The sequence below is a fragment of the Malaclemys terrapin genome, chromosome 7, assembly GCF_027887155.1.
Source record: "Malaclemys terrapin pileata isolate rMalTer1 chromosome 7, rMalTer1.hap1, whole genome shotgun sequence".
NCBI lineage: Eukaryota > Metazoa > Chordata > Testudines > Emydidae > Malaclemys > Malaclemys terrapin.
The window spans coordinates 9,410,000-9,430,016 of NC_071511.1; the positions used below are offsets into that span (position 1 = coordinate 9,410,000).

Consider the following 20,017-nt stretch of genomic DNA (forward strand, 5'->3'; position numbering starts at 1 on the left):
TCTCTGAGGCTAGGTCTACACTACCCGCCTGAATCGGCGGGTAGAAATCGACCTCTCAGGGATCGATTTATCGCGTCCCGTGGGGACGCGACAATCGATCCCCGAATCGGCGCTCTTACTCCACCAGCGGAGGTGGTAGTAAGCGCCGCCGACAGAAAGCGGCAGAAGTCGATTTTGCCGCCGTCCTCACAACGGGGTAAGTCGGCTGCGATACGTCGAATTCAGCTACGCTATTCACGTAGCTGAATTTGTGTATCTTAAATCGACTCCCCCCTGTAGTGTAGATGTACCCTGAGTGTGTCTACACTGACTGGGGATCGATGCTGCGGCGATCGATGCACTTGGGGTTGATTTAGCGGGTCTAGTGAAGACCCGCTAAATTGACCCCAGATCACTCTCCTATCGACTCCACCGGAAAAAGAAGCATAAGGGAAGCTGACGGGAGACACACCCAACGTGGTGCAGACACCGCAGTAAGTCGACCTAAGTTACGTCGACTCCAGCTATGTTATTCACGTAACTTTAGGTTGATTTAACCCCGTAGCGTAGACAAGGCCTTAGTCTCAGATTTTCATCTGTAATAATAATACATCCTTTGTCTATTTAAATGGTAAGTTCTTCAGGGCCGGGACAGTCTCTTCCAAGGTGTCTATACACTGCTAGCACAATGGGGCCCTGATCTGAGTCAGAGCCTCCGGATAGTACTGCAATACCAATAATTAATAATAATAAAGCAGCTTCTTAAGGTTATCAAATGACACTGATCTTGGCTCTGCCTGATTTCAGCAGTTTCCTCATGCATAACCTTTATATGTGCCTTGGCCTCCAATCATTTCTTACTGGATTGACCCACTCAAAAGGAAAAATATGTAGCTCTTTAGTAAGAAAATACATTTTTCTGGCCCGACTAGGCAATCAAGGTGAAGCATCAAAGCTTAATTTATTTCCACCTGGAATATGTAAGGAGCAAGTTATATTTGACTTTACTGTGCCATGATAAACTTCGTGTAGTATAACTTTTATAAAGGTAAAACTCATTTTCCATGACTTAAACCTTTGTGGATGGTTGCTATGCTATGGGCAATTAGATTTAACATCTCTGGAAGCTCTAAAGGCATTTTAAAGGACTCGGTCTTTTGTTCCAACTCTAGCTCTCAAAGAGACTGAGACATTTTTTGGAATGAGTTTTGATGGACTTATATGAAAATTTATATAACTAAGAATTGGATTTGTTCCTCTGGAATATTATGGATTATTTTTTATGTTGGAATTACACAAGTGTGCAGAGCTGCATATAGTTGGCTTAATGTAACTAAAAATATATCTTGTGCTTTCCAACGGGATGTTTCCAGTTTTCCCTCTCCTGTCATGACTTTATGGGTATGTATGGGTTATAGGCTATACGAAACTCTGAATTTTATATTAAAAGTGAGGGTTTGGAAATGGATTAATTGTTGGTTATTATATTTTTGAAAAGACAAATCTTGATGTGTGTCCCTGATTTTAAGCTCTACTGAAATTAAATATTTAGAAAACTTCTTTTAAAAACTGTCGCTACATGTAAACTCGGAAATGATTGAGCAGGTCATAAAATAAGATAGTGAGAGAAGAAAGTGAAAACTACAGGGGTTAGTGAATAGTACATATCCACAGAATAAGACGTGGCTTTGCAAATTCTTCTCCAGCATATAGCATTGCACATTTGCCTCTAATATAGCAGAAAAGAGTGGAGGTTATACCAGCAAGAGAAAATTCCAGGAAAATTAAAGATCACTTGCCATTTTTGTTACTGGCTAATATCTATCTATCTATATCTATCTATCTATCTATCTATCTATCTCTAATCTGTGTTTGTGTGTGTGTGTATTTAATAGAGCTGGCCAAAACTTCTTTAACAATTTTTTTTTTGTCAAAATGTGGTGTTTTGGCAAAGGCAACATATTCTGCAGAGGCATTTTGATTTTGACAAAGTTCCTGAGGTTCAGGGTGGACTGTCCAGTCCCTTCCAGAGAGAGGGAGACCCAAAGAGAAAACCTGACCTTTTTAATCTGAAAAACAGATATCTTGATACAATTCCATTTTGTGAAAACATTGGAAAGGTTTTGTTTTCATTCCAGTGCAGAAATAAAATGTCGGAGAAAAACACAGTTCTCGCTCTTTTCAAAACCTGTAATTGTCATTCTCCAGCCAGCTATAATATTTAGAGAGAGAGAGTGTGTGTGTGTGTGTGTGTGTAATTACTTTATCTACTGATAAAGAATACTAAAACTTTGGGGAAATAGATGATACCCATTTACTGGAATAAAAACGAACAAAGGATGTTCCTGTAACTTAGCTGTGCACTTATTATTACATAGCTTCAGCAGGTACCGTATAAAATAGAAGCATTAACAGGATGTTCAAGCCAGGGAGTTGTAAATACTGTACAAGACGAAACATGCATTTTAACACTATAAAACTAAATTCTCAGCTGTCTTCTTACTCCTTTCTCTGTGCTCTGTCTTTTCTAAACAGGACATGTCACTTCAGTTGTATAATTTTCTCATATTTATATTAGACTTAAATCTTGTCCTTTCTCAACTGTGCTGTGCTAATGGAAGCCATTCATGCTTTTTATACAGTTGATCTAATAAAATCTCCCTCTCTTCTTTGCTGTTATTTTTATTTCATAGAAAAACATGGCAAAGCTGCCAATATACATTGTGTATACAGTTTAATGACATTGATGATCATTTGCTTGTGCACTCATATGATTCTTTTTCCTTTTGTGCCATGTTCATTTTAGTAGAATGTTGTCTGGGGATGAACATAACTATGTTTCAGTTGCAAGATTGTCTAAGACAGAAGCATAGTTTTTCAATATTATTTTGTCGTTTAACACATTCTGTTCTGGCATGCCTTCCCTAGAATGTCTGTGAACAGCTTTTTTTTCCTTTCAATTTGATAAGGAGGCAGCATGATCCACTGGGTAGTGAACTGGCCTCGAAGTCAAAAGAACTGGGTTCTATTCCCAGGCCTGGTGCCTGTGCAAATCACAATGACATCGGTGCCTCAGTTTCCCCATCTGTAAAATTGGGATAATAATGGATGCTCAAGCATTTTGAGATCTAGATTAATTCTGATGCATAATTATGTCCCCATTTGCCCCCCAATCTATCCCATTGAGTTTAGAGGGGAGGCAGAATTTGATCCCTAGATTTCGGAATTATATTATTACCCTTATTTTAAAGTGGACATCAGACACCAACTGATGTTTCTGGAGAACAAAGCCCTTTATTAAGGGAGCTGACGCACCACAGGCACTGCTCTTTACATTGTGCCTTGACCCAGGGCACGGAGGAGCTACTGTAAGGGCCAGGAAGGGCTCTGTGTACACTCAATCCTTGGCATCTTTGCTCAGGGTGCCTATTATATTGGTGGTGCTTATGATGTAGGCACATGCCCATTAGGAGTTGGCCTGGGTCCACCAACTCATTTTATCTAGGCCACGGAACACAGATCAGATGCCAATGTTCCTTACTCACATGCAATATTTAGACAATCCAGGTCATTATGTGGGGTTCATTATTTTGCCTGTACTTGTTAGACTGTACAATTTATAGGCTGTACGATGAAATAATGTGCAATTTCTCAATAGAAAAACAACACAGGAATGATATAATCATAATAATTAGTAATTTATCTATATTACAGCAGTGCCTAAGGATCCTAGTCGGAGTCACGCCACCACTGCCAGCTTGAAAGACATTGGTCATCCTGGTTAAGCTGAGATTGTGTCAGAAGGTAAAATCAGCCCCGGAGCTCTCAAAAGTTGGAGGATATTGAAGGGGGCCAATTCAGCCTGCTCGCCTCTCTATACCTGGCCATCTTCTTAGGTTGAGGACATGGGTCCTGGGTTCTTCTCCTGCACATCTTGAGGGATTCAGATTGCCATGGAGAAGCAGACGCCAGGCCTGTGGTCTGTGGGAACAGAACTGAGTTTCAGTGCAAAGCCTGGATTTCCATGATTATTTATTTTGTTTAACATTTATATTGCAGCAGCAGTGAGAGCCCAATCATGTCAGGGCCACGCTGTGCTAGGAGCTGTAAAAACATATAGTGAATGGCAATCTCTGCCTTTAAAGTGATTACAGCCTAATCCATGTTGTGCCCTATGCGCCTTCTGTGAAGTGCAAGGCCATTTTCTCCAGGGTGGGGTGGGGGAGAGGAGGATGCAGAGGAATCTTCATGAGGAGACTCTCAGAAAGTTTGCAGTGGACGTTATCCTTTTCTGTAGGAGGGGAACAAGTGGCTCGTTGTGATTGGCTCTCTCCTCCACCCAATCTGTCAGTGTTTTATGGATTAAAAATAAAGTTGCTGAAGAAAGGCAGAGTATCAGGGAGATGTTCCCATTTACAAAATGGTGATATTTTATTCCTTGTCTTAAAGAGTTGAGGTTTCACACATTGCAGAGCTGACATTCACTTTGGCAGCACAGCTGATTCTGACAGCATGGACCAATGATGCCACCCAAATGCCTCCCACTTGGGTGAGTAGGCCTTTCTCTAAGGGAAACAAAAAACGCAGCTCTGAATTGCTTCTAGTACCTGTGCTTAACCTGTCTGTACAATGTCTGTCTAAGTCTGAATCTGATGAATGGTTTTTGTCTGACTTGTGAAAGTCAGGTATGTGTGGGAATAAGATGGATCTCTAAATAGAAAAGCTAATTTCTGGAATATTTCAGGGGGGGAATTATTCTAGCCCACTTGCTCTGCTGTCTGATCAAAATGTGCTAAATAGTTCCTCTGTGTCAGGAACATGCAGTATGCTGTATTTTACAATTAACCGTTTTATGAGGGAAGACATGAACTGTTAGTCCTTTTGGTGATTAAGGTAACATAAGGATGAAGAACATTTTCCAGGGTTTCTTAGTTCATGCTGTAGAGCACAAAAATATCCATCTGCATTATAAAACAAGAAACCAAATAGCATGCCCCCATAACCATTAGGTGAGGAGACACTTCTGTACTATTTAAAAGACCATCATTGATTGCTGCAGTGGTTCTCAAATTTTTCCATGTGCTGACCGCATGTCACAGCAGAAAAAAGTGTTGGGAGACCTGACTCATCTAGCCATTGTTGTGGTTGTGACTCTCCTGGTCCTGTTCTCACCATTTCTCCACTCCCCTACGCACAGGTTGAGAACCCATGGATTCCAATATGAAGAAAAGCTGGCTTTGAAAGGTAATTGGAAATATGGTCCCAATTCTACAAAGGCTTAGTCAAATAAACCCCGATCCTGCTAGGCGATGCACGTGGACAGACCTCTTTGCTCCTGATGAATCTGACTGAGGCCAACTGGGCAAAGGTCCTCCAGAATGCATCACATTGCAGTGTCAGGGTCATGAGTAATCTTCCTTATCTTTTCACATATGTGCATTGAAATCAATGAAACTATTTGCATAAATAAGGAAAGGAGAACTAATGTGAATAAAGGTTTGAAGGATGCAGACCTCTGTGTCCAGTTCTCCACACTGAAAATTTACTCCCCAGTAGGACATCTGGCACAGGATAGACAATTTGGAAACACACATTTTAATCCTTAAACTGGCTGAAGTTGAGAAAAGCTTGACATTGTATGGTACGTAATACAACAAAATGTAAACAGACCTATTCTACTCCACCCCCCCAGCTGAACAAGAGGCACAGAAATCAGGTACAGTGGAGTCTACTGCGCCTTTTGCCAGATGCAATATATATTTTTATTATAATAAAAAGTGTTGAATTTGCAAAGGAGACTAAAAGGCCTTAAAATATTTATAAGAAGAGTATTCCAATCTAACATTTTTACTGTACGGTCTTTTTTTAAGAAAAGAAATACACGAGTAGTTGTTGCATCTTTTTAAATCTCTTGTAAATTTCAGGGTTGATGCTCACATGGTATAAATCAGGGTATGTCTGTATTGTAATCCCAGGTGGTATCTGTACTGCCATGGGTTGTGATTGCAGCTCGAGTCGACCTACCCAAATTAGCTTTTACTGGAGTGGTACCCTGGGTAATTCTTTGTGGAGCTAGCCTGCACTGGTCCGAAGCATGTACTACCAGAGCGTCACTGATCTGAGCTAGCTAGATTAAAGCTAGTTAGAATATGTCTGCTTGAGTTGCAGTCACAACCCGTGTAGTACAGACGTACTGTGCATTATAGCTGCACTGCTTTCAATGGAACTATGTTGATTTGTACCCGATGAGGATCTGATCTTGTACACTTTCCACAACGAGCCTGTTTTGGACCCTATAGGCACTCTGTTTCTTCCGTACTGAAATCAGTGGGCTTTCTTGGAAATCTGTGAGTGCACATAGAAAGCAAATGCTGCCACAGGGCAGGCCAGCTTCAGTATGTAAACCTCCCACACGAACGAGCAACTTATTGTATTTTCCTTTTTGCTCAATATGCAGATTCTCCGCCCCTTGGTAGCTGAATTTCCATCCTTTTGTTGTCACACGTGTAATGTACAATGTTCATTTCATTTTTATTAATCAGACCCATTATCAGAAAAGAAAAATACAGAGAGTGTTACAGACTGTAGTAAGTGCCTCCAAGTTGGATACTGTCATTTTTTATCTTTTGTGCATTTTTTTATCTTTTGTGCACTCCTGTCTGTTTCCCAATACTGTTATTGCTTACAATATTTTGCTCTTTACAAAAAAAATCATACAAACAAAAATTGGGAAAAAGCGTTACTGGCTATCCGTAGGGAAATTCTCCTCTAGAAGTGTGCATTCAATTTCTATTAATGCTAATTAGAATTAAGGAGCTCTTTCCTAAACTAATGAACAATAGGTATAACCTGATATTACATAATGATAGGCACACACATTAATACACTGTTGAATTGCAGTACCCTGTTAAAATGCATCCTCTTCAAAATTCACTGGAGATTTTTTAGAGACCTTTATTGTAATTACATCTAGCATGGTTTCTAATTCACTTAATTTTCTTTTCTACCTAAACTGAGCATATAAGTGTGTTTTAAGAGATTGTATAAATACATTTTTAATTATAAAATGATGTTATAGCATACATTATTAATAATACCCCACAATATGTAATACATGTTTATGTATGAATCCATTAGGAAGATGACTTAATATATATTATTCCTAAAAGAATATCCTAATGTGTCTTATGTTTGTGGATGGAGGGAAATCCATGTTGAATGCAATAGAGAGATTTATAAAAGCATGAGACTGACCCTGGGCAAAGCAATTAGCACAGCTGGTATTTAGGAATTTTGTTTTCATCTGTTGCAAGGTAGGAAACAGGTTTTCATTCTTTATTGGCTTCAGTGGCTTGTGAAATCATACAAGCAGAATTTTCTTTGGTAATGCTATACAGTTCTTCCAAAGGGACATCAGAGAATGCACACAGCCCTGGTTAGCAAACACTCCAATTATTTAAAAAATCTTATATCCTTTTTACTGTGTCAGTTTCCATTCAGACAGTTTGTGGGAATTCTGTCAATTGTTTCCTATTAGCGATAACAGACTTCAGAAATCTCCAAGGCAAGTTCCAGACATTCACTGGTTTCGTGACAGGATTCAAAAATGCTGCAATCAATGTCACAGTCACAGTTACAGTCATTGTTGGAGTGGTTTTCGCTGGAGGTATGGTGATATCTATAGGATGGACAGCACATATTTATCAACCAATTTTCACAGGTATTAGGCAGCATTATAAGAAAGTCCCAAAATTGGCAGAACAAGCAGGCCAGGATAAGAGATGCACATTCATCTAAGAAAAAAGAAAAAGAGTGAGATACAGGAAAGAGAGAGGGCTTGATTCACTACCATAGTACTCCAAATTTAGGCAGATGTAACTACATTTAAATGAGACCCAGAAGTCAGAGATCTCTGCAGACTACAAACTAAGCTTAAAATATAATTTTGAAAAATTACAGCAGTAAAACATATTACATAAAATGATGTCCTGTGGTGTTTGGTCTGGATAGAAAAAAAACCCACCATCTTTTGGATGAAAGTTTTCCATATGAGTGAAACTCACCTTTGTACAGAGGGATTTAAGTAGGGCTGATGCCCTGGGCTGGCCCTCTGCATAGGCGTGAATTTCACTCAATGAGGATACTCTCCATTGTACTACATTATTACAAAAAAGCACAATCATATCTCTAGTGTGATGCCAGTAATTCCACTCATACACAGCATCTGCCATAAGCTACAGAATAGATTTTAATTTTTTCAGATAGGAATTTGTAATTCAATGTAGAAATCCTCAGTCCCAATCTTGTACCCCTTCTGAAGGCAAAACTTCCAGTGGGGATTTTGCCTGCATGTAAAGATTTCAGGATTGGGCCCCTGGTGTTGAAATAATATTTTTCTGGGCTGTCAGCCCATCAAAGCATTTTAGGGCCTGACCTAATGCTCACTAAAGCCAACAGAAAGAGTTCCACTGGCTTCAGTGAGAATTGGATCAGGTCCTTAAAGTCTGCTAAAAGCTTAGTTATTAGTTGTTCAGGTGGAAAGGGTCAGTTACGATGCATATGATGCTGTATAGCTGAATCACAGAATTATGGCAGATGGATGAGGATTTAGATGAATTTATGGGTGAGAGCAGAACTCACTTGTGGAGTGGTGTAAAACAGCACAGATTAATCACATGCTTCTAGTCTGATTTTTATAAGGAGTCTGATTTAATAGATTCACAGATTCTAAGACCAGAAGGAACCATTGTGATTTTCTAGTCTGACCTCCTGTATAAAACAGGCCATAGAACTTCCCCAGAGCAGATCTTTTGGAAAAACATCCAGTTTTGATTTAACAATTGTCAGTGATGCAGACACCAGTACAACCCTTGGTAAGTTGTTCCAATGGTTAATTACGCTTACTGTTAACAAATGATGCCTTTATTTCCAGTCTGAATTTGTCTAGCTTCAATTTTCAGTGAAGTTCAGTGAATGCTAGTTTGCAACACTTACCAAAAAGGGGGCAGAAAAGGAAGAGTACAGAGTAGAGTTAACACATTGCAGTTTGGTATTCTATGCTTTGCCCGGGGTCACAGTTCACCCTCTCTCTTAAATAGGCTTTTCACCTTCTAATTCACATGCTTGTTAATTTTTAAAAGGGAAAAAAATGTGGAAAAAGAGTATCAACTAGGAAAGATACATTTTAAAGGGAAGTCGTTTTCTTTCCAGCATTGTGTAAGGGAGTAACTCTTACATATCAGCAAGCATCAGCCCCAGAAGAACTAGCTTATGACTAGAGTAATTGTCCTGTAATAAGAACAGGAGTACAGACTAACACAGCTGTTACTTTGAAACCTGTCCTGTAATGTTGCAGGTGCTTTGGCAGCCACTTCATACTTACAGGATATATAACATGCCCCAGAAGTTTGCCTTAATGTGCTCACCCAGGCTCTGATTTCCCCGTGCTTGGCCCCTAGAATTGGAGCCCGATTTTCCAAACAGCTCAGCTCCCATTTGTTAGCGTTGAAGGAAGATAAGGTGTTCAGAGGCAAATCTGAACTATTTGGAAATTGGCGGAGACGCAGTTTGAAGTGTGGTGGATTCTGCCAATGATTTGCACTTCCAGTGCGTTCACTTATTTCAGAAACCCTAACATGACCTTTTCCCTTGCTCATTCAGCTTTTTGTTTCTCTTTCTCTGTTGGTTGTTATTCTTAAGCTATACTTGTGGTGATACCATGTCAGAACCCACACTTGACTGCACCTTGTAATGCCTATCAACAAAGGTTTCTGTCTTTTTTTTTTTTTTTTTTTTTTTCCTCCTGAAGGATCAACGCAAGTAATTATCAGGGCCCAAAACTTTTCAACTGTTTTTTATTTTCTTTATTTTTTTAAGGAAAATATTTCTCAGTAGTGAGAATTGTTTTCACTGGTACTTTCAGGAAAAAATATTGGATGTTATCAAATTTCTTGCTCTAGTATGACAAACTGTCAGATCCTACTCAGCAGCATTTGTCCTGTTGTGGCGTGATATATATCATGTAACATAATGCAACATGACCAGTGAAGTTAACTGAGAAGTTCACAGCCAGAAAGTTTCCAGAAGAATTTTTTTTAAAGCTTCCTTGATTAAAATAAAATAAAATAAAAAATCACTCCAACGTCTTTATTTTTTTTAAAAACGTCTATTCAGCAGGTAGAATAAAGAATAAACAGCATGTGATTGAAATTCTTTCCGTAAGTAGCATATCATTGGCAATGTTATCAATTTTAATACTTATTTCAATATGTCAAGATCTATTTAAGTTCAGACAAGCACAACTAACTTCCCAGTCAGTTCTGTAGAATGAGAATGACTAGATTTTGGTGATACTTAGTAAATTCATGCTTATATTTTTTTCTGAGTAAATGAACTGAAATAATTAGAAAATTGAAACATTTTATAAGGTGACACTGCTGCATTTAATTGTATGAAATTTACAGTGTAGAAAATGTAATCATTTTATCCAGTAGTCCATGGTGTAATTAAGACTATTCTTTTTAGGTATCTTATATTTATGAAATTTCCCCCTTGCACCTTGATAAGATATATCAAATTCAAAATAATACAGCAATTAGGGATCTTTTCAGCTTTTTTCTAAAATAAAAAAATAAGATGTGTTTTCTAATAACACAGATTTTCCTGAATTTATTAACCTTACTGGTGCTCACATAATCTTCTGAGAATAGATATAGTTCTTAAGGGTCTGCCCAGGAAAGGGACCACAGAACAAGCACAAGACTTTAATAATAAAGTAATGTTTCAGCACAAAGTCTGTGATGTGCAGTAAAGATGCTTTTAAATTCCCATCAGAGCATACACCATGAACTGTGCTAATGGATGTAACACATCTTGCAAAATCTGCATGTGTGAGGCTTTTTTGTTCTGTTTTAAGTGGAGTAATGTATATAAATAATAGATATTAGCAATTAAGCATCCATTCCTATGCATTCATTTATATATTTGAAAATAAATTAGCCACAAACTGCACAAAAGAAGATGCAATCTCCTGTTTTCTCTTCTGTTTTCCCTGCTGCTTGTGAAAGGCATTATTGCATTTATCTCAGTGAGAACAATGACCTCAGCTCTCAATTTCTACATTATTAGATTAATTGCCACAAAAGAACTATTTTTAATAGTGTTCCGGGTCTGCCTTTGCTCTACATTTTCTTGCTCTTCGTGGCTTGTGGATGTCAATCCATCCTTAATTCATACTGCTGAGTCTCGGTATGGGCCTGATCCAAATCTCATTGAAGCCATGGGCCTCTTCTCCATTGACATCAGTGGATTATGGATCAGACTCTCCTAGAGCAGTTTCTGCAAAGTGAGCCAAATTCTTCTCTCAGTCATAGCCAGGTAACACTGCTGGCTTCAGTGGGGTTCACTGGCTTTAGGGTTTTTCCATGGCTGTATCAGAGAATAGGAATTGGCCATATGTGTGCCTAATAATCAGCTACAATAACGAGTCAGAATAGATTGAATGAAGTGTTCAGTGACAAACACAAATCTGGAGTTTCCTTGCCTTTCTTGGCTTAGGTCCAGTTCTTAACATTCTTAATTGAGCACAGATTGTTTTCGTTAATTTCCTTTGCTTTTCGTTTTTTAACTGTGTGAAATCTGTTATTGACTTCACATATGTACCACTCCTGTGTACCAGTAACAATTTACGAGACCAATCCTGTAATCACTACCCAGGTAAAACACCAATTTGTGTTGGAACTGCTGGATCAGTCCCCCTTAATGGAATAACTACTTCACCTCTTTAAAGAAGATTGAATGCACTCTGCTATCGCTAGAAGTATATGAAGCACTACAATTATTACAGAATCAGTGATACAATATATCATAATGGTTCCTTTGGAGCATTGTGGTTTATTGTGTTGATCTGTACTTAGTAGTTCTTAATGCAAGGATCATTAACATGATATAGCTGACATGTTTCAGCTTTATTATAAAATGCCCACATAAGGAACTTTAGTCAAGGAACAAGAGCATCACAGATATGTCTAGGAGCATATTTAGGACTAGAACCTCAGCTGCTGTAAATCAGCGTAACTTCATTGACTTCAGTGTCGTTATGCTGGTTTACACAAGATGTAGTCTGTACTAAGTCTACAGAACCTGGGTGTTCTGCTTTGGTGCATGGATATATGATGGTTAGTGAAATTCTTATGAAAGCCAATGATTGTCTTGGCACATTAATGACTTGTGTAATAATGAAAGAGAAAGAAATAACTTGTTTTGTTCATATGAAAGAAAAACAACCCCAAATAATAGCCACACGCAAATTTTGGACCAGCAGCCGAATACATTTCCTTTTAGAAAGGGCGAACATTTCTTTGGGTTAGAGGTGCACTTGCAAAGTATGCAAAAGCCATGCGAGTTCTGTATTTTAACAGCCTTATATAGCATTTTGCTTTCAAGTTGGGAGAAAACAAGTTTTTAAAAACCCAGTCATGTGACGTACTGAGATAAACATTAGTATTTTGCAGATATGGGGTCATATTGGCTAGCAAAGGCAGGCCAGAATCAAAAGCCTTAAGGCCATGCTTCACCTAGGTTCAGTAGCACATGCCTATATTTAAGCACATTGAAGTCAGTGGTGCTATTACCAGGCTTAAAGTTAGGCAAATGTTTAAGTACCTTGTCGAATCAGGGCTTGAAAGCAGCATAAGCAGGAGGCTGGATTCTGCATAAGTAGGGGCAGAATACGAAAAGGCCTCTTCACTGAGATCCTCTGAGAGTCTTTGCAGCAGGCTCACAGCGGCAGAATTGGGACTGGGGGAGGGGAAGGGAAGGGGGAAGGAATGGACCCACAACTATATGGATCCAGCAGGCAAGCCACTGTGCATAAGGGGTGTTCTGTGCTCTTAGGCGCAGCTGCAGAAGCAATAACAATGCTATTCTGCTGCCTAGGGAGAAGGAGTCTGTCCCTCCAATGCCTACTGAGCATCCTATTTATATATATCTGAGCAAGACTATTTCCTAAGACCCATGCACAGACATGTCCCCACTGGACTTAAATTCTCGTATTGTGGCCCGGCAATAGGAACCCTCATGTCATGGGCACTTTAAAGCAATCTTCCTTAGATTCCCAAGTCTAGAGTAAACAATCTCTAGGACATCTCACGATCGCTTAGTTTCGATTCTTTAACTTCCTGTCCAATGTTTAAGCAGGTGTTTCAGGACACTCTTTAAACGGATATTATCTAGAAATCTGCTTACACTTAATCTGTTTTACAAAACATACCATCACTGTCTCTCTGATGAACTGATGCATCATTTTCGATGTAGGTGAATTGTGTCCTGCACTTCTCAAGGGAAGATAATGATGATGTACTAGAGTCTGACAATTTCTTCTCATTTTTGGTGTCCTTGGATGGAGCGTCTGTGATGCTGAATTCCGACACTGAACTCATAATACCTTTCATAGGTTTCTTGTCTTTATGTTTTTCACTTGTAAGCTGGTTATCTGGGGGAAGGGAATAAAAGGTCTACATGTAGTACTAAGCCAATGGACCAAAGGAATGACATTTTCAGACTTTCCCAACCTGTGGACCCAATCCTATAAGCCCTTACTCCCCAGCCTTGGCCTTACTCATCATAGTTGTCCCAATGACTTCAATGGGAATATTTGCCTGGGAAAAGTGTATTCAAAAAATAAGGGTTTGCAGGCTTACAGTTTAAGGTATTCTCCTACACCCAGAGAATTCAGTGGAAAAACTACCATCAACTTCAATGGGGCGTGATCAAACGAGGCTATACAGACTTTTATTCAAATGGAATCGAATTGGAGTGGCATGCTAGCCGTTGCAACTATAATTCTTGGCAGTCAACTAGGAGGCAAAAAAGTTATCTTACTAGTTTTCAATTGCATCACTGTTTTCTTTAGACTGGCAGCCAGCTACATGATGTACAACTGCATGTAGGTGGTACCTGTGTGCAGCTGAGACAGCACAAATTTTTTTTTTTTTTTTGTTTTTTTGCCATGGCTCATAATTTTCTTGCAAAGAGAGCCAGGTGGTTTCTGATTAGAACCCTTATGCCGTGTTTCAGGACTTCATTTTCATTTGTGCCTTGGATGTCCTAGTTCTGGGGACTAAAAGATGGGCTATAGTGATGTGAGAGATGCAGCTTAAAAACCAGGGGGAAAATTATGACTTTCCAAATAGCTCTTAATTTTAAGGACCAATTAGGGAATAGTTTAAGATAATTTTGAGCTCAGTCTAGCCTTGAGGAATGTCTCAGGCACTAGTAAACTTGCTCTGATATCTGCTTTCTACCTGCTCTCCAAAGTGACCGAGGGGCCAAGAAACATCACTAATAGTCAGTCTCACTGGTACTGGGATGATATAAAATCATCAACTCTTATCTCCAGTTGATTAATGCTGGCACCTCGCATCACACAAAGCCTTACTTTTTATCTAACCTAAATCTCATGATATGCTTCCTCTTAAGCTATATACAGAAAATCAATCTCTACAAACAGCTCAGTTTTGCAAACATTTAATTCTAAGAAGAGCCATAAAGGTTTTCAAGAAGCTGGGCTGCCTTCTGCCGCAAGGATCCAGAAAGAGATCCTGCATGTCATTTCCTCCCCCCCCCCCACATACTTTTGCTCCGTACTGTATAATAAGGAGCAGCTAAGGAAAAGGTTGATAGCTAGAGAAACCTTGATGATTATAGAGATTGCAGTAGCTATTTACTTACAGAATTAATTAACAATCAGTTTAAATTATCACACATAGTCAGCCTGCATGTAATTTAAATTGCCTGTACACGAAGTAATTCGCAGAGACCAAAAAGTTGGCTAGAGGTTAGTGAAGTATAAGAACATGGGGAGAATATAAAGTTGAAGTACGGGGCTGTATATTTTACTTTTTAACTTTGAGCCCTTTTTTAAAAAGAAGACAAGGTACGCTACGAAGGAACTCTGGAGTGAAAATCCCTCCTTTGTCCACATAGGCTTCTAAGGGAGCTGAGCTGTTGTTGGTAAAACTATTTTTATTATTACTAAGGGGTGCACACTCCATAGCGTCTGTAGCTCCTTGCCTCCCTTCATCCCTCCACTAAGTTTCCAGTATGCACCCTCTCATCCCCCTCCATTTCAGGAACTTCCTGCAACTCTCCCCCATCCTCTCTGCCAGAGGTTCCGTGTGCCCCTCATTGCCCCCTCCTGACATACCCAGGGTCCCCCATTTCCCCCTCATACCAACTGCTCTGTGTATACCCCATTCCCACTTCCCTCCATGGCAGGGGCTGTGTGCCCCCATGCCATGGGCTCTGTGTGCCCCCCTTTCCCCATACCATGTCCCCCCAGTCTCCGTCCCCCCAGAGGTTCTTTGTTCCCCTCATTCTCTCCTCCACCCATTCCCAGGACCCCATTTCCCCCCATGACTTCATGTTAACCCCATTCCCCTCTTTCCTGCTGTGCACCCCATTCCATCATGCTAGGCACTGTAGAAACACAGAACAAAAAGACAGTCTCTGCTCCAAAGGGCTTACAATTCAAGCAAAAAACAAGAGACAACTGGTGAATTCAGGCAGACAAAGGAGCACAAGGAAACAATAAGGCAGTATTGATCAGCATACTAGACAGTGCTTGCAGCACACCCAAGCTTGGCTGTTAAGTTTTTTGCAGGCATCAGGGCAAAAGAAAACGTTAAGGAGGGATTTGAGGAAGGACAATGAGGGAGCTTTGCAGGTGTTTAGGGGGAGCTCCTCCCGAAGTGTGAGGGGCAGCACAGGGGAGGGCTTGTTTGAAAGGGGATTTTGCTAGTTTAATAATATACCCTTCCTGAAGATAACCATCTCTTTCACATCAACTGCATAAAATTGAACATATATTGATTCATTGTCCAGCCTGGTCAGTCCAGAATGCAGTAAAATTGATTATCTTGGAGTGTATTTACAAGCGCACGAACTGGCATTTTCCACCTTACATAGATGAGGGACTAATCAAAAACGTTTCTGCCATTTTTATTTGATGACACTGTACTATGTAGTATCTCCAAGTAGGAGAGGCTTAAAAAAAAAAGAGGATGCACAAATAGAGGTATCAGATCTCTGGAGGAAGCAATTTACTTCTAACATATCAGTAAGCTTTTCTCTGACATGGGTTTTATTGCATAGTCCACACTATACTTATCTGACAAAGCAAATAAAAGTCATGCGCCTGAATATTCGTTGATAAGTACTGTGATAAGTACTCTCTGGTATCCAGTGTGTTGACTTAAACTGGAGTTGCACAGGTGTATCTGAGCAGAATTTAGTTTTCTGTGGGTTACAGAAATGTTCTGAAATGTTAGAACATGTTCAGGAAAGTGAAAGTGTTACAGGCAAATATGGAAGTCTCTACACCAGCAACCTGATTGTGCTTCGATAAGAGTTAAAGGTAACGCTCCCATTGATTTCAATCAGACTTAGAATCAGTGACATTTTCCCTCAGGTCATATTTTGTTTTAACTGATATGTTAATCCCAGTTACAAGTATTTCAAGAAGCAGGTTGGTTTACTACCATATACATCTTGTTCAAACTATAATATAGGTGTACAGATATAGATATGAAAATGTGGATGTAGGTACATATGTGGGTGAATCTATTTTTATGAGTTGCTGATGATAGACCCACCTACAATTGAACAAATATTGGCTCTTACATTAAAGTACATTTTGTTTCATTTGAATTCTAAAACAAATTCTCACTTGAAAGCCTGGTTTTCAAAAAAGGCCAGTAATTTTTTTTTTTTAAATGGAGATATCCTATCTCCTAGACCTGGAAGGGACCTTGAAAGGTCATTGAGTCCAGCCCCCTGCTTTCACTAGCAGGACCAAGTACTGATTTTGCCCCAGATCCCTAAGCGGCCCCCTGAAGGATTGAACTCAGAACCTTCGGTTTAGCAGGCCAATGCTCAAACCACTGAGCTATCCCTCCCCCACATTAGACACAATCAATGTTTCCCCCACAGTTGATGGTCATGACCAATTGCAGGCACAAGGGATAGAATTTAGACAACTACCTGATTTGTGGGTGCAAAAGACATTCACTCTCACAGGTCACTCAGGTCCCAATCTTGCAAGCAGATCCATATGGGCAGACCCCTCCATACCCACTCTGAGACCCACTGATTTCAGAATGTGCAGATCCAGGAGTCCATCCTATGCAGAGCTGCTTGCAAGATGGAGTCTAGTTAAAATTTTGATTTCTATCATTTGCACCAGCATTTGTTGGTGATCACAAACTAGTGTTTGACTGCAAATATAGAGGCCAGGTTGAGAATTGGACCCTTTCAAAATTTCCCCCTAACATCTGAGCAGGATTTTACTTTTAATAAGAAAACAAATATGTCAAGTGCTCACTTTGCCCTGTTATGTAACAATGCACTCGCCCTCACAATACACTTATTCCTTCAATGGAACTAGACTGAAAAATCAGATGGAAATAGTCAATAAGTGCCAGTCTAACATTTACTGCATCCACAGACGGCTAGTATTTGTGCTTCAAGTCAAGTTTTATCCTTGAAGTGCGTTTGAGGAGAAATCAAAACTAGAAATATAAATGCATAGACACAACCTGAATTTCTCAGTACAGCACCGTCAAACAAAAGAGTAACAAAAGATGCCACTCAAGGACTTCTCTGTTTTTTGAAGAATACGACATCTTTGAAAATACAACAAAGAGTCCTGTGGCACCTTTAAGACTAACAGATGTATTGGAGCATAAGCTTTCGTGGGTGAATGCCCACTTCGTCGGATGCAACCGACCAAGTGGGCATTCACCCACGAAAGCTTATGCTCCAATACATCTGTTAGTCTTATAGGTGCCACAGGACTCTCTGTTGCTTTTTACAGATCCAGACTAACACGGCTACCCCTCTGATATTTGAAAATACAGTACATTTTTGGTGTCAGACTCTCCCCCTAAGTAATGTTATACTTATCTTGTACAGCTAGATCGAGTCACGATGCAATCACCATAGCAAGCAACTTGCTATGACCAGCAGGTTCCTTGCTTCCAGAAAACAATGCAATAGGGGAGAATGCAGTGTACCGTTATAGATCTCCATTTCATTTTTATGCAATTACCTTAAGTTCAGCTGTGGGTCTATCTGCATTATGTCTTTTATCAATTTAATGTTTGCACAAAGTGTCTAAAGAAATAAAGATTATGCTAGACCAGCATAAAAAAGTGGGTAGCATTTTTTTAATAGTTTGATACTATAATGGTCAGTAATCGGTTTAGTGCTTGGAAAAATAAATGAAGCCAAATAATCTTTAAAATATATTATGTATAGTTGATGTTATTTATCATCAATTTGAAATGTGAATATAAAAAATAACTTACCATTAGAGATTGGCAGGAGGTCAAACCCCATTGCCACCTTCTAACTATGTGTGTAGCATAGCTATCATATACCCATTAACAGTCAAATCAACTTCAACAAACTATCCACTGAAACAAATCAAGAGGGGATGGGGAAAGAAATGCACCCTGATGAAGAAGTCTCTGTCTACTCATATACCTCCTCAGGTCCGTCTGTGCAGCCATAGACTGTACCAGAAGCTTCAGAGGAAAGTGTTAACCGCCCCCACCACCATCGTGCAATCTTGAAATAGCATCCCTATTGAGCAAGTTTCTTCCTAAGCCCAGGAAGTTAGTGGTTGGCATAAGTCCTAAAGCATAAGGGTTGAAATCTCTCATACATTTTTTAATATTAAAGCCAATATTGTTTTTAATATCCCTATGAATGTCCAAGCCTTTTTAGAATCAGACTAAGATCTTTGCCTTAATATCATGTGGCAAAGAGTTCCACTGGTTAATTATGTATTATGGGAAAATTTCCAATAAATTTTAAATATTTTGCTTTTTAGTTTTATCGAGAGTCACCATGTTCTTGTATCAGGAGAAAAGGTTAAAAAGGGAATGCCTGGCTGATCTTCTTTATCCCATTATTTCATATATCTCTGTCATTCTGTCTATCTAATTTATCATGCACCCGTCACTGTAATAGCTATGTGCCATGTCCATTCAATCCCTAGATGAAGTAGGCAGGACTACATTGGACCTGAAGGAAAATAACTCTTGTATTTTTAATGTTTTGAACTGAGCTCACTTGGCTTGAATAGAGTCACAGCAAAAGTAAAACCAAAAGCCAAGGTTTGTGTTGCCATGTGAAAAGGTGGAACTTTCTAGCTCTTTTAACTGACTTCAGTTTGGTCTGTTTTCCCAACAGCCACTGCCTTACGGAGGTACAGGGAATTTGAAGGCTGGGAAAGAAGTGGAGTCCGCGGGATTACAATGAGAATATGGGAAGGTTATAGAATCTTACCAAGAATCTAAACATACACATCCTCAGTACCAAACACTAGGTGAACTTCACTTGAGGTTCTGAATTGTTCAGCAAAGAAGCCTTTCAGGGGAGATGGGGCAGGTCCTGCAATTCTGCCACCAAGCCCCCTGCCTCCATATCTTACCTGCTGCGGCAGGTCTTCTGGGGGACTAGAGGAGCAGGCCCATTATCTCTGATGTCTTCCAGGGGCCAGTCACTGCAGGGGCAGCTGTATAGAACTCCTCGCCCTCTGCTGGATGGGCATCATCTCCCCCAGCGCAGTCTAAAGGCTGGCTAGCGAGCATACTCCTCCCAGAGCAACAAGACCTTAGGTGAGGAGGTCCTGCTGTTATGGTCCTTTAAATCTCACTGTATTTTGGTGCATTAAGAACTCTGAAATTCCATATCTTGCACAAGATCATTCCCTGTTTACTCATTGCCACTGTGAATACTTTGAGGGAACACACCTTAATAGAACTGTTCTGATTAATTTCAAAGAAAGAGAGAGCTGCAACTATTCTAAACCCAACTGTTAAAGGAGAGCATATTCATGGCCATTTTTACTGTCTCAGGCCGACCATATTTTACTGGGCGCAGGCTTTAGGATACAAGGGATTTACATGCTTATTTTTGCAGCATGGAAGCAAGGCTGTAAATACATGTTGGGCTTATCATGACATTGTGAGAG

At 39.7% G+C, this 20,017-nt stretch overlaps 1 protein-coding gene across 1 annotated transcript in view; it reads right to left on the bottom strand.

Annotated features, from left to right (window-relative positions):
- Nucleotides 1–6,511: 6,511 nt before the first annotated feature.
- Nucleotides 6,512–20,017, bottom strand: part of MDFIC2 (MyoD family inhibitor domain containing 2) — a 60,196-nt gene continuing 46,690 nt past the window's right edge. The window contains exons 4-5 of the mRNA XM_054035570.1: nt 13,250–13,471; nt 6,512–7,772 (exon numbers count right to left, since the gene is read on the bottom strand). Coding sequence (XP_053891545.1) covers nt 7,513–7,772; nt 13,250–13,471 — 482 coding nt within the window. The 3' untranslated portion in view covers nt 6,512–7,512. The remainder of the gene's footprint in view (nt 7,773–13,249; nt 13,472–20,017) is intronic.